The sequence below is a fragment of the Manis pentadactyla genome, chromosome 14 (assembly GCF_030020395.1).
Source record: "Manis pentadactyla isolate mManPen7 chromosome 14, mManPen7.hap1, whole genome shotgun sequence".
In the NCBI taxonomy this organism is placed as follows: domain Eukaryota; kingdom Metazoa; phylum Chordata; class Mammalia; order Pholidota; family Manidae; genus Manis; species Manis pentadactyla.
This window is the reverse complement of record NC_080032.1, coordinates 9545664-9561100: the sequence shown is the minus strand read 5'-3', so window position 1 is coordinate 9561100 and position 15437 is coordinate 9545664. Positions and strand designations below refer to the sequence as shown.

The 15437-nt window shown below is 39.4% G+C and overlaps 1 protein-coding gene across 2 annotated transcripts in view; it reads right to left on the bottom strand.

The window, feature by feature from the left end:
* Nucleotides 1-15437, bottom strand: part of PITPNB (phosphatidylinositol transfer protein beta) — a 61319-nt gene that overhangs the window by 31118 nt on the left and 14764 nt on the right. For both annotated transcript variants that reach the window (XM_036908929.2, XM_036908928.2), the window contains exons 4-7: nucleotides 11902-11993; nucleotides 11277-11284; nucleotides 10693-10767; nucleotides 8959-9042 (exon numbers count right to left, since the gene is read on the bottom strand). In XM_036908929.2, the coding sequence (XP_036764824.1) occupies nucleotides 8959-9042; nucleotides 10693-10767; nucleotides 11277-11284; nucleotides 11902-11993 (259 nt within the window). The remainder of the gene's footprint in view (nucleotides 1-8958; nucleotides 9043-10692; nucleotides 10768-11276; nucleotides 11285-11901; nucleotides 11994-15437) is intronic.

The following is a 15437-nucleotide window of genomic DNA, read 5'->3' as shown; positions in this document are numbered from 1 at the left end:
AACTGGGCAACTCTTGGATTTGAAATGCCTTATTTGGGAAAAATCTTTCACCACAAATTAATACACTTTGATATGCTGAAACATACGGGGGGGGAAAAAACTTCACTCCCCCATTAAATTTGCTGTATTTCAAGATGGACTAGATCTGTATTTTTAAACTACATCTCCCAAACAATTTAATGCTTTCATATCATTAGTATTTGCTCATTACTGACATCTAAAGAACAGCTAGGCAGATGTTAAGCTTTATCATCTTTAGACCTATGAGCCTTAAAAATTTGAATTTAACATTTTACTAAAATAACCCTTGGAAATCATCAGAATAAAGTCACATAGCATGTACTACAGAGGAAATACATATTATAGAGGAAGACTGATACAAGCCTTTCTGGTTACACATAAATACCTAAAAATGTGGTTCCAATTTCTCTTTTTTTAAAACTGTGCTCATTTTCTTTCAAATTACTTCCAAAAACGAAGGTCTCTCTGATGTTAATCGTGTGTACACTTCGGCTTACACTTTAAAGAGTCTTCCTCTCCTGGGAAGTGACTTTTGTATACAAATCATGGAAAGCTACTTAGACAAAGTGCTGGAGATGATTAAAAGGGGCCAGATTCAAATTTATACCTTAAAAAAAAAGCAGAAGCAGATGTCAACTGACTCATTTGTGTATATTGTGGAAACGAGCTGAAGATATGCATGTGCATTTAATTTCATCAGGACATTGAAAGAATTCTCAACTTTTTATTGTTCTGTTATCAATGATAACTTTAGAAATTAAAAAAACTTTAAACATATTCTGGTATTTTATGCTGGATACCTTGACTCACATTCAATTTGCTTTTAATAGAACACTTTTTAATCTGACAGGTATTTGCTCATTTAGAAACAAACTCAGAATTGAAAGCACATCATATATACTTTATCATCTAGGGTTAATAAAGAAGGAACTAAAGTAGCCCTTTGTTCATTTAATATTTGATAACTCAATTCCTCCAAACTGTCTTTTTTTTTAACACCACAGAGGAAAAAATCTGAAAATTCTCTTTAACTCACCAAGCTTTTATTGAAAAGCTCACTTCATGTCATACATTGACATGTGTGGTCCTGGCAGGTCCTAGAAATAGAGAAGATGAGTACATATAGTCCAGGTCCCCAGTGGGTACCTAACTTAGTGAGGGAAAGAGGAAGGTTTTTTAGGAGTGATACCTGAGTTAGATTCGAAATGGGGAAGAGGGTAAGAGAGTGGGGCGATGGAGGTGGGGGGCTCAGGGGTGTGGTCTGCTGGAATGCCAGCAGAAGGAACTTTCCTTCTTAAAGGATGCAATACCTCAACACTTCACTACAATGTCTCTTTCCCCTGAAATAGGAAATCTGTTTTGTACAGTGGCCGACAGAAATTGGGTGGGGACATTTATGCAGAAATCCCAGACTCCTCAGCTAGTTTCCCTGGGCAGTAATGTATCTTCTGGAGAGAACAGGGCCATAGGTAACAGTCCTATATAGACTTCCTGTAAGTCATTAACAAAAAACTGAATAAACCAGATATTTAAATAAATTCTGTAGCAAACTACTCTGTGACCCTGAGTCACACTGACAGATTTTACAATAAATCCTTGTTACTGGAGTTACTGTGAAAATGTCACCCTTTAACTATGTAACTATGTCAAAACATCCACCTAAGTATTTAGTTATACTGTGAGTCTAACCACATCCCTTCTATGCATGATGCAGTACAATTCAAAACTATGACCACAAAGCAGCAAGTCTACAAGGAGAGTGGCATGCGAGCCAAGCCGTCTGACACCAGCAACCCAGCAGAGTGTGTTAAACACTCAGAGTAGTAATCAAGGGTCACTGAATAAAAATGTTAAGGGCTGTGTTGGTAGTAAATCCACCTGAAGTGACAGGAAACCGCCACCAGGGGGAGTTAAGAGAGTAAAGCTTCACTTCCATATTCTTGGTTTCCTGAACTCCCAACTATTTCACATTTCTCCGGATTCAGTGGGGAGACTTGGGCACTCATCCTCTCAAAATTACTAATAAACTGTTTTCATCTATTTTAAAACAAGTAATAGGCAGGAAAGAAATTCAGCCATTTAAGAAGTTTTTGGAAAAATTAGCTCATTCAAGAAAAACCAGAGTTCCTTAAAAACAAAATGAAAATCAATGAAGTCAGTCAGACTAAGACCAAAACTTCCAGAAGTTAAGATGCCACAATCTGAACTCTGAAAGATCACCAAACCTTCACAGGTCCCCTTACTGAAAACCTACCATGCTGGCCCATTCGTGTGACTAAGCTTCCAATTTTCATGTCACTTTAATCCTTGAAGGGTAGGTTTTATTGACGGTTGGTATGGCAGACATTAGCCTAAGATGACCCCCCTTCACTGAGTCACATTCTAGTATAATCTCCTCCCCTAAGCACAGGCGGGACCTGTCACTTGCTTCTCACCAACAAACTCTGGTAAAGGCGATGGGGCTGTCCAGCACTCCACTGATTACATTATATGGCCACTAAATTTGTGGTGATTTGTCACGCAGCAATAGAAAACTGATTACACTCAGCGAGGAGGAGACATCCCCTCAATCCACTGCTCACATCTCTGCCACCTGGGCTCTCCCACCCCAGTCGCCAGCTATTCAGATCCCCCTGGTCATGAAGGAATCAGCATTACCACCCTCTTCCACATTTTTCTTGACATAAACAAGCAAATATGTGCATACATATTTTTCTCCCTTTTATAGTCCTTTTATAGTATTACAAATGGAAGTATATTATACATATATTTATCTTTCTCCCTTCACCTTATCTTAGAAAGGATTTCCATCAGTATGGATAGAGCTCACTCCCTTTTAATGACTGAACTGAACTCCATCACACAGGAGAACTATCTATCATTTTTTTTCATCAGCTCCCCACTGATGGAGAACATTGAGACCGCTTCCAATCTTACGTTTATATATTTGTCACTTCACAGTTGAGTAGGATCAGTTTCTAGAAGTGGAATTTCGCTGGGTCAAAGGGCATGCACATGTGTAATTCTGTTATATAGGACTTATACTCCCACAAGCAATGTATGTGAGCATCTGTTGCCTCACACGGTATCAGGTGTTATCCAACTGACATCAAATTGATTTTATACAAATTCTTGACTCACAGAAGTTAGCTTATTATCCTCAAGCTCATCAGGTTCCTTCAACAAATATTTGTGAGGTGCCACTCGGTGTAAAGGGGATGTGTTCCTGAACATAGAGAACAAGACACATCAATGATATGAACAAAAGCTGAAATTCACAGAGGGAAGACTGATTTCAATGTAAGTAAAGTCTCTTTTGGGAAACAGAATCTGATTCAGATCCTGCAAGTCACACAGGCTTTGGAGAGAGGGCAAGGGAGGCCAGAACAAGCAGTGTGCCCGGACAGGAAAGCTCCCAGAACATGGTCAGTGGTAGATCAGTTTGAGGGGAGGAAGATTAAGTTCAAGTGACAGCTTTGAAAAGGGACAAAGCAGCGCCTTAGCTCAGAAGGAATTAAGGGTCAGTGGAAAGAACACTGAATTGAGAGAATTTCCACTTCTGGCATTAGCCAAATGATCTTGAGAAGAACTAGTTTATCTGGGCTTTAATTTCCTCACTTGGAAACAGAGGTTAGCTCTGAAACCACACTTCCTGAGGCTGCAGAACTGTGTGTTCAAAGTAAATCTTATGGTGAAGACTAATGTCAGACAAGCAGAACTGTGCCGGAGGACAGAGGGAACTCCTCGGCCCCTTGTTCTAGTCATCTAATCCTAATAACCCCACTAGGCTCTAAGTAACTATTACGATTCTGCAAAGCACAGCCCGACAGCAATGGGGCCTAGGAAGCTCTAAAAACCATTCCCACTTGACCCTCAGTGTGGGATAATGCACCTATATCATACCTTTATTTCTTCTCCACTTGCCTACAATCCAGTCATTCCTTTAACTCAAAATCACTGGGTACCTACTTTACCTCAGGCCCTGTTCTAGGAGCTGGGGATACAATGGTTAACAGTACAAAGACTTTTCCCTCTGAGGTTCGATTTCTATTTGGAAGGGAGAAACAAGTTTATAATCTGTCAGAGCAATTGACGGTAAGAGGGAAAAATGTAATGAGGATGAGGGTGGACTGCTTGCTCCACCCACCAAAATCCTAGGCATCTTCACACTCAAACTCTTCCACTCAGTTTCTTCAGATTTTCATCCTTCCAGATCATTTGTTCTTTTCTCTGAAACTCTTCAGTACTGTGGACCATGCATAAGCCTCTGCTGTTTAACTATTTCACGGCAGAACTGGGCTTGTCTCACCCTACAGCGAGCCTCTGAGGGCACTGCCAATCCCAGGCAGCTGCGGTAGGGTGAGCTGGCAGCCCAGGCCGAAGAGGCACACAATGCCTGCTGACTGCTAGGACAGCACTGCCACTTTACAACTGCAAATGCATTCTTAAGCTTCTTTTTCCCCAACACCATGGACTTGAATTTTCAAGAAACATAAAAAAGAAGAATCAAATGAATAAAGTAACTCCACAGAGAACCAAATTTTTTATTTGGATCTGGGAAGAAGAAAGGATGGCCAGGTGGAACACAGGTGTTTTCAAGAGAAGGTAATCTTAAGACAAACACTAACTATTCAAGGCCAAAGAGATGGGGTGGAAACAAAAGGAAGACCATCAGGGCAAAAGTGTGTGCCAAAAGGGGACAGATGAGGATGTACAAGAGAGAAGAGGAGACCCAGAGATTCTCTTCCCTTTTATAAGCAGAAAATGTGCATGTCAGGGTTTCTTTTTAAATATCAAAAGGCCTGAGAACCTCTACATGGTATCAGCCATACTTCTAATATTGACAACTGAGAAAACACAAAGACAAAAAGGTTCTGTGACATGCATGCGCACAGCAGCACTATTCACAGCAGTCGAAAGGTAGAAACACCCAAACGTCCATCCAGGAATGAATGATCCAGCAAAACACAGTTTGTCTATCCATACACCAAACAGTGATTCAGCCATAAAAGGAGTGAAATAATGACACATGCTACAACATGGGTGAACCCTGACACATTGTGCTAAAGTGAAAGAAGCCAGAAATGGAAAGGCACATTTTGTCATGATTCCACTTATATGGAGTATCTAGAAGAGGTAAATCCACAGAGACAGAAAACAGATTAGTAGTAGCCAAAGGCTGGGTGGTAAAAGCAGGCAGTGACTATTAATGGGTACAGGGTATCCTTTTGGATACATGAATATATTCTGGAATTAGATGGTGGTGATGGTTGTGACTGAACTAAATGCCAATGAACCGTACATTTTTAAATGGTTTAATGACAATTTTTTGTGTGTATTTTATCACAATAAAAAAAAAAGTACTATGAATGGATCAGAGACCTGAATTTAAGTCATGAAACTATAAAACTCATACAAGAAACATAGGCAAAAATCTCTTGAATATGAACATGAGCAACTTTTTCCTGAACACATCTCCTTGGGCAAGGGAAACAAAAAAAAAATGAACAAATGGGACTACATCAAAATAAAAAGTTTCTGTACAGCAAAGGACACCATCAGCAGAACAAAAAAAGCATCCTACAGTATGGGAGAATGACTTAGCCAATAGGGGATTAACATCCAAAATATATAAAGAGCTCACATGCCTCAACACCCAAAATACAAATAACTCAATTAAAAAATGGGCGAAGGATCTGAACAGACACTTCTCTAAAGCAGAAATTCAGATGGCCAACAGGCACATGAAAAGATGCTCCACATCACTAATTATCAGGGATAATGCAAATGAAAAGCACAATGAGAAACTACCTCACACCAGTTTGGATGACCAACATCGAAAAGACAAGGAACAACAAATGCTGGCAAGGATGCAGAGAAAGGGTAACCCTCCTACTCTGCTGGTGGGAATGTAAGTTAGGTCAACCATTGTGGAAAGCAATAAGGATATTCCTCAAAAAACTGAAAACAGAAATACCATTTGACACAGGAATTCTGCTCCTAGGAATTTACCTAAAGAAAACAAGATCCCCGAATCAAAAAGACACATGCACCCCTATGTTTATCGCAGCACTATTCACAACAGTCAAGCTATGGGAGCTACCTAAGTGTCCATCCATACATGAATGGGTAAAGAGGATGTGGTACATATACACAACAGAATATTATTCAGCCATAAAAAGAAAACAAATCCTACCATTTGCAACAACATAAGCTAGAGGGTATTTTGCTCAGTGAAATAAGCCAGGTGGAGAAAGACAAGCACCAAATGATTTCACTCATTTGTGGAGTTTAACAACAAAGCAAAACTGAAGGAACAAAACAGTAGCAGACTCACAGACTCCAAGAAGGGACTAGTGGTTTCCAAAGGGAAGGGAAGGGGTTGGGGAGGGAGGGAGAAGGGGATTAAGGGGCATTATAATTAGCATATACAACATAAGTAGGTCACAGGGAAAGCAGTATAGCATAGAAATGACAAGTAATGACTCTATAGCATCTTACTATGGTAACGGACAGCAGTTGCAATTGGGTGGGGGTGGAGGACTTGGTAATGTGGATGAATGTTGAAACTACAGCATGGCTCATGTGAAACTTTCATAAAATTGTATATCAATGATATGTTAATTAAAAATATATATATATATATCCTTATGGAAAAACTCTTACAAAGCAATCAATAAATGATAAATAACCCAATAAAAAATTAAGAATAAAAAAAGGTACTATGAATTGAGTAACCTTTAAAATAAATTTGTATCTTTCTAATCTCTAAGATGTAAACTGGAGAACAGGAACTATCAACACTAAAGAATGAAACCACAAATACCTATGCAAACACTTGTTCACTCCCAATGCTTGCTATGAACATAAGACTTTCAGAATTGCTGCACAGCTGTAGCTAATAATGACAATAATGGCAAATACTGATTAAACTAGACACTGCTTTAAGGGCTCACATTTAATCCTGTGAGATAATTAGCCCCATTTTACACAAGATGAAACAAGCACAGAGAAGGCATGTAATCTAAGACTGAAAGGCCAGCAGGTGGCAGAACCTCAGAATTTGAATATGAAACCACTCTAGTTTCCAAATGTATTTTCCTAGCCCCAGCTGCATGGGTGTACAAGGCAGAGCTTCCTCACTGGGGCCACCATTCTCTCTTTCACTATCTATCCACCTCAGACACCATTCCACCCAGATATCCACCCGCTCAGTCTTTGCATGTGCAGTGCCTTCCATCTGGAGCACCCATCTAAAGTGCTGTTGTCATGCATCCTTGAGGCAGGCAGTGCCTTCTCTTGCCCCCGATTACTAGGTTGGGGCGGAGAAGGAGTAAAACCAAGGACCTCCAGGCCTCCTGCATAATCTGCCTTAACTCTTCTTTCCACTTGAATTCATGACTGAAAACACTGAGCACCCATTTTAGCCTGAGAACACCAACAGAGAACCACTCATGCCCCCAGCAAAACCAAGGTGCCTCGTACTTGGCTAGAGAACAACAGGATGCAAAGCGATGAGCTGCATGATTAGACTGTTCTGTCTGACTGGCACAACTTCTTCAAACACTGACAATATAATCTGAATGCCTTCCCTGGGGCACCCAATCCCAGTGTGCCACACTGCTGCTCCAGATACTAACGCTATCCTGACCTGGCTGACTCACCCATTACTCATTCTCAGTGACTTTTCTTCCCATCACCATTCTCTTACATACAGTAAGTAATGGCTGGAAAAGATACCAAGTGAAATAAATGGGAAAAACAGACATTTGAATGTTGCTTTTAAAACAAAATACACATTCATTTTTAAGGATTAAAAAAGTCCTATATAATTTCAAAGGTGGAAATATCCCTAAAGTTGAAGTAGCTTCAAAGCAGCACAACTAAAATGTAAGAACTTCTCTGCCAAGGGTTCCTTACCAGCACTCACTTCTAATCCGGGAGGCACCCTAGCTAGCCTAGCAGAGGGTCACTGCTGGCAGTTCCAACCCCACTGATTTCTGAGAAAAGGTCAAGAGTTTTGTTTTAACAGGTTTCCCTTTAAATTTTAACAGTGAAACCAGACATGCAGTGTTTGGGTTATTTCTGATCAGCTTACAACATTACTCAGGGAATAAGCACTGAGAATGAAATGGGAGGGCTATGAAATGAAATAAAGTGCTGAGTGAACCTGCTGTGCTTTACTATGACAAGACCAGGGGTGAGCCTGTTACTCCAAAACTCTGGCTCTCTACACAAGCCTGGGAGGGGGTCACTGGTTGTCTTAACATGAAAAGAGGCCACAAGGGTCCCACAAAACCAAAGCAGCACCCAGCGCACTATGAAGAAGAGCTGAGCTAATGTTTATAAACTAACAAAGTAACACAGGGTCTGAATTTGAAGAGGGTGGGGGAGAATAAAGGTCTTTTACTCTGGGGGAAAAAAATTTTCTTTTATTAAGTCAAAAGCCTAGAGTACAAATATTTACATTGAGTAAGAATCAAAACAGAGAGCTACACAATATTAAGTTGAGATATTCTACCATCAACCATTCTCCACAAATGGCAACTTAACTATCTGTTAAGATTTGTAAGTAAATTAAATTTTTGCTTTTTCATTCACACTACAAAAGTATAATTGACCCACATTATCTTAAAAAGCTCCAGGAAGAATTCTTTTGTAAAATGATGATGTCAGCGCTGCCCCTCCGCCCCAAGTGAAAACAAACCTCTACATATCCCTGGTTCGCTCGGATTTCTTAAGTCACTTGTGCAAAGGTTAGATGCGCACACATGAACAAATCACCCTTTCTCCTACCCTCTGGTCTTTTGGTGACACAGACCCAGATTCAAGCTCTAGTCTCACTTCAGTGTAGAAATGCAGGCCACACAAGAAAGAAAATAATTTCTCAATGTAAGATGCAAAAGGTTAAAATGGCAAGTAGTACATGCTACTTACTGCTGGTTCGACTTGACTTCGATCTGCAATATCTATGTGGACAATTTCAACAGTTTTCCATGTGTTCGGATCTAAACCATGTACCTATAAATGACAAAGAGAAATGAATAAAATGAACTATAGACTATTTTTGTTAGACAAAACGATTTTACTAACATGTCTAATCTCTATTGTGAGTCTGAGTATATTATGAGAAAAAAAATCCAGATTGCTATTTCATTAAATTAGCTGTCTGAAGTCTTGAGGGATCTACAATAATCTTTTATAATCCCCTAAAACCCCAAATAAATGGGGTAGGGGTGAGGATGCTGCCAAATTAACAGAAATTTGTCACCATTATTTTCTGGCAGTCTTTAGAGATGATTTATGTAACAAAATGTACCTCATCTGTGTTTAACCCAAATGATATACAACTAAGTCTCCATAACCTCTAGATCCTAGAAAAACAGAAAGTAACATTATAATTACGTTCCAAGAAGAGGTGCTGTATAGTAGTGTAAAACCTCCCCTGAATTTGATATCTGAAAGATCTTCAGTTTTAGTATGATGCCAACTCCCTTATATATTACATTGTTCAATCACTTACTTCTGAAACTCCATCTATGAAACAGTTAAGAACTGTTTAAAAACTGCCAAAGATATGCCCATTTCAAAGTCAGAGATGGCAGAGTCACACACAGACTAAAGCATGCCAAATCATCTCATTTAGACTCTAAATTTTAGAGTTACTATGAAAAAAACAACATGAAGTGTCAAATTATCACCTGGAAGAAAAACTCAAGTCAAATACTGCAATTATCATTCATAAGTTCTATTAGTTGGCACCAATAACATAAAAGCAGAGTAAAAAGAGACTCTACCGTAATCACAATTAACCTACTTTCCTATGACAGAGGATCATAAGGTTGGAACAGTAGTTCTAAAACTGGAGTACACACCAGAAAACAGAGATTCTAACTCAGGAGGAACACGTTGGGGCCTGAGAATTTGTACTTCTAACAAATCCCAGGTGCTGCTAGCCCAGGGACCACACTTTTGAGGACCATGAGGCCAAGGATATCACCCTATACCAGATGCTCTTTCAAGTTCCCTGACAAACCTTACCAAAAGTTAATGATTACACTGAGTCCTGATTTTCCTGAAATTTATTTTAGCGATAAAAGTGCACCAATTTGTAAAAATCAGGAACTTGTCACCATTTCTAACCCGTGTACCTATAAATGACAAAGAGAAATGAAATAAAACAAACTATAGACTATTTTTGTTAGACAAAAGTATTTTTGTCTAAATATTCAAAATATTCAAAATATTATCTCCTTCCTGCCTTTTGGCCATTTCTCTGACATCAACCCATATTCTAGCAAAGAGGAATGGAGGTGAAAATTAAGCCATCAATTTTGCTATTTACAGCAGTTCTAGCAAATACAGAGATGAAAAGATGAAAGAAACCTAAAATTCACACTAAAACTGGTTTGGGAATTATCAGTGAACTTTATCTATGCTCTCCCTGCCCCAGCTAAAGAAAGCAACCTCCCCAAAGTACACTCCACACACCCCAGTAAAGGGACTGATGGGGAGGGCCCATCTGTTTCTAGATGCTGGCTCGCCACCCTACTGTCTGGCACACCCTGGTGTGGCCAGGTACTAGTCTAATGCAGGTGGCCTCACTTAGATGATGACAAAATGAACTACAGTATCCCCATTTTCTGCGCTGAAAGCCGAGTTGAAACTTACATTTTCTAATGTTCCCAAGTCTGGTTTGTGCCATGTTTCAATTTTAATGAAGAAATCATCTTTCATATATTCATTCTGCAGAAAACACAACAGCAAAATGACAGTGATCTTTCTCCCGTTCTCTGGGGCACATGTCGGCAGGAGCCTGTCCCAGCATAAGTATCCATGCTTTGATCACAGGAAAACTGATCCTCAAGTGACAAAACATCATTAGCTACCTATTTTTACAGACTTGTCAGGCCAACCGAATGCTGTAGGCTTTTAAATAATTTAAAGAACCCTACTTGTCATGCAGCATATAGGGCTAATATTAAAGAAGCTGTGAGGTTCGGTGAGCAAACCTGGCATTCAAAGGAAGTAACAGAAGCAAAACAAAGTCAATAGGGAGATTCTGAGACAAAAGTGCAAAGAGCCCACTAACACCGGGAATGTGCGGTAGAGTGTGGGCTGGTGCAAGCAGCACAAAGGGGGAGCCATGCAAGGTGGGCAGTCTTAATAAAAAAGCAAGGATGGATGAAAATAATTACCATGTAAAGCAAAGTTTAAAGATGAAGAGTATGTGACATAAAAATAGTTTTACTCACCGTTACAACTGAGGGAGGCACAATGGACAGGCAAGCAAAAAAGGGGGGAAAAAATGTCAGAATATTAATCGGAGTCAAAACAATCTGTCACAATATTTAATGTCACAAAGACCAAACTGCCTGAAAACCGAACATTTGGTAATTTATGTCTGCAAAATGCAATTTCTACACAGGTGACCTATAGGATACTTTAGGTTATGTAGTCAATAATCTTACAACAATGATAAAAGGAATAATGTTATAAAAGCAAAACAGGAAACTGTTTCAGAAGTCTGTCACATTCTTCCATTATAGGACAATGTAAGTAAAATATTGTTGAAACTATACTCAAAGACGCTTCTGAGTGTGGATGACCTTTAAAGTTCCTGCATTCATTTGCTCGCTCTTGGAGACTACAGTCAGCCAAGGTACCGTGAAGTGGGAGTGGACCCATGCCCCTCACAAAGGTCTAGGGGGAGGAACCCAGTGCGGTCTCCCCTCTGCCACAGCTCGTGCAGTGACGACCCAAGAATCCACAGAAGGCCCTGTGTGGTGTCACCCTTCCCAAATACACTGGCACTGGGAGTCCCTTTCCTCATCAGCAGTGGAGGAGAAGGGTGGGATGGCTGCCAGGAACCAGGCTTACTTGTCCGACAATAAGGGTATGCGTTCCAGGCTTTCTCATGAAACACCAAGGAGCCCTCAGGAGCAATCATCCTCACAAATGCAGGAACTTTGCTGCGAGGAGAGAAATACAGGATATATTTTTCAATAGCACCCTCACTTTTTTGTTGGCATCTGTAAGACTGCTTCAAAGAGTACTATAATCAAAGGTGATTATTTACTAAGCTTCATGAACTTGTGTTTAAGACTGTTACCAACAGTTTTATTTTCAATCCCAAAATAATCAAGTAGAAAATATAAAAACAACAAAATGATTTAGAGTATGTTGAACCACATACTAGATTTTTTTAAAAAAAAGCAATTCTTTCTTACAGGCCTTTGAACTACTCCCCTAATGTGGAATGTATGAGTTAACCAAAGCTATTCAACCTGCACATACTACAACAGAGAGGTGCTCTTGTATATCGGTCTACACTACACTATTTTTCCTCACAATTATGTAAAAGTGGTTTTATTACTTTTGAAACTTATTGACGTATCTTTGATATGCAATCTTATATTGGCTTCAAACATACAACACAGCGGTTCAAGTTACCCACATTAAATCCTCACCCCCACTAGAGCAGTTACTATGTCAACAACACACCTCAACAAACAAGAAGCAAATAATCCAATTAAAAAATGGGCAGAGAAGCTGTATAGACAGTTCTCTAAAGAGGAAATTCAGATGGCCAACAGACAACATGAAAAGATGCTCCACACTGCTAATCATCAGAGAAATGCAAATTAAAACCACAGTGAGATATCACCTCACACCAGTAAGGATCGCCACCATCCAAAAGACAGACAACAATAAATGTTGGCGAGGATGTGGAGAAAGGGGAACCCTCCCTACACTGCTGGTGGGAATGTAAATTAGTTCAACCATTGTGGAAAGCAGTATGGAGGTTCCTCAAAAAGCTCAAAATAGACATACCATTTGACCCAGGAATTCCACTTCTAGGAATTTACCCTAAGAATGCAGCAGCCCAGTTTGAAAAAGATAGACGCACCCCTATGTTTATCGCAGCACTATTTACAATAGCCAAGAAATGGAAGCAACCTAAGTGTCCATCAGTAGATGAATGAATAAAGAAGATGTGGTACATGTATACAATGGAATATTACTCAGCCATAAGAAGAAAACAAATCCTACCATTTGCAACAACATGGTTGGAGCTAGAGGGTATTATGCTCAGTGAAATAAGCCAGGCGGAGAGAGACAAGTACCAAATGACTTCACTCATATGTGGAGTATAAGAACAAAGAAAAACTGAAGGAACAAAGATGTTACAGAATCATTTACTATATTCTCCATGCTGTATTACTGTCCCCGTGACCAACTTCGATTGAGAATTTTTGTGCCCTTTTATCCCCCTTGCCCTCCCCACCTACTTATCCTCCCTAACCCCTCCCCCATGGCAACCACCAGTCACTTCTCAGTGTCCTAGTCTACTGCTGCTTTATTCACTTTGTTTTGTTTTTAGATTCCACAAGTAAGTGAAATCATTTGGTATTTGTCTTTCTCCGCCTGGCTTGTTTTACTTAGAATAATACCCTCTAGATCCATCCATGTTGTTGCAAATGGCAGGATTTTTTTCTATGGCTGAATAATATTCCATTGTGTATATGTACCAAATCTTCTTTATCCATTCATCTATTGATGGACACTTAGGTTGCTTACATACCTTGGCTATTATAAATAATGTGGCAATAAACATAGGGGTGCATATACCTTTTTGAATCAGGTATTTTGTTTTCTTTGGCAAAGTTCCTAGAAGTGGAATTACTGGGTCAATTTACATTGCCACCAACAGTGTAGGACGGTTCCCATTTCTCCACATCCTCATCATCACTTATTTTGTCTTTTGGATAGTGGCCATTCTAACAGGTATGAGGTGATACCTCATTGTGGTTTTGATTTGCATTTCCCTGATAATTAGCTATGTGGAGCATCTTTACATGTGCCTGCTGGCCATCTGAATTTCTTCTTTGGAGAATGTCCGTTCAGGTCCTCCACCCATTTTCCAATCTGGTTATTTGTTTTTTTGGTGTTGAGGCATATGAGTTCTTTATTTTGGTTGTTAACCCCTTACTGTATGAATCATTTATGAATATATTCTCCCACACTGTAGGATGCCTTTTTGTTCTGCTGATGGTGTCCTTTGCTGTACAGAAGCTTTTTAGTTTGATGTAGTCCCACTTTTCATTTTTTATTTTGCTTCCCTTGCCCATGAGACATGTCCAGGAAAAAACTGCTCATCCTTACATTCAAGAGATTCTTGCCTATGTTTTCTTCTAAGAGTTTTATGGGTTCATGTCTTACATTCAGGTCTTTAATCCATTTTGAGTTACTTTTGTATATGGAGTTAGACAGTAATCCAGTTTCATTCTCTTCCATGCAGCTGTCCAGTTTTCCCAACACTGGTTATTGGAGAGGCTGTCTTTTCTCCATTATATATCCATGGTTCCTTTATCATATATTAATTGACCATATATGTGTAGGTGTATTTCTGGGCTCTCTATTCTGTTCCATTGATGTATGGTTCTGCTCTTATGCCAGCACTATACTGTTCTGAGTTCTTTACACTACAGTTTCTTAATGCAAAAAAAAGAAGCTCCAGAATAACAAAGTATCTCTGAATTAAAGTTTAATATATTTTACAGAATAAACCGAAAGAAAAATGGCAATGTGAAGGACCCATGTAGAAATGAGACTTTAAAACATGGTCAAGTATAAAATTCTGTAGGTTGGGAAGATGAATTTCACTTGCTGCCTAAAGTATGGTCAGAGGAGAAGGGTTAAATATGTCATTAATACACTATGAGTTTGTGCAAATACATGATGAGAAAAGACCCTAAAAGATAAATGGGCAAAGGACATCCGTACATGACAAACAGAAAACACAACTGGTTTACAAGAATATGGAAAAATCAGTCTAACCAGTCTTCAAAGAAATGAAAATGAAATGAACGTTTTTACTGATTTGAGCCCACTGTAGAGAAAAGTTTTATGCACAGGCTTTTCAGAGATTGGATTCAAAACTCAACATCATCATTTAGAAGCTGTGTGTGTGACCTTGGGCATAATGCTTGGCTCTCTGAACTTCCTCATACGTTTAATGGAGCTCATGTTACCACACAGAGTTCCCGAGAGGATTCAATCAGATCGTATCTGTAATATCTGATTAGCACACTGCATAGTGTAAGCGCCCAATAAACGGTAGTCATTGCTTTTTAATTACTAGCTGACAAGGAGCTAGGTACTTTCCACATACCTTTCTTCAGTTAAATCCCCCAAAAGCACTGTGAGGTAAGCACTAATTTATTATTTCATATACCCAGCATTTAAGTGGCTCAATGACCATATGCCAAACTATATTCTCCAACTTCAAGCCCTGTGCATTTTTTTCCACATCAGAGCTGCTTCTCTGAGGCATTTCAAGCACAACTTAATTTCCTAAATTAAGAGAAGAACAAAGGAAACTTGGGACCCAGAGAGGACTTCTGGCCTCATAA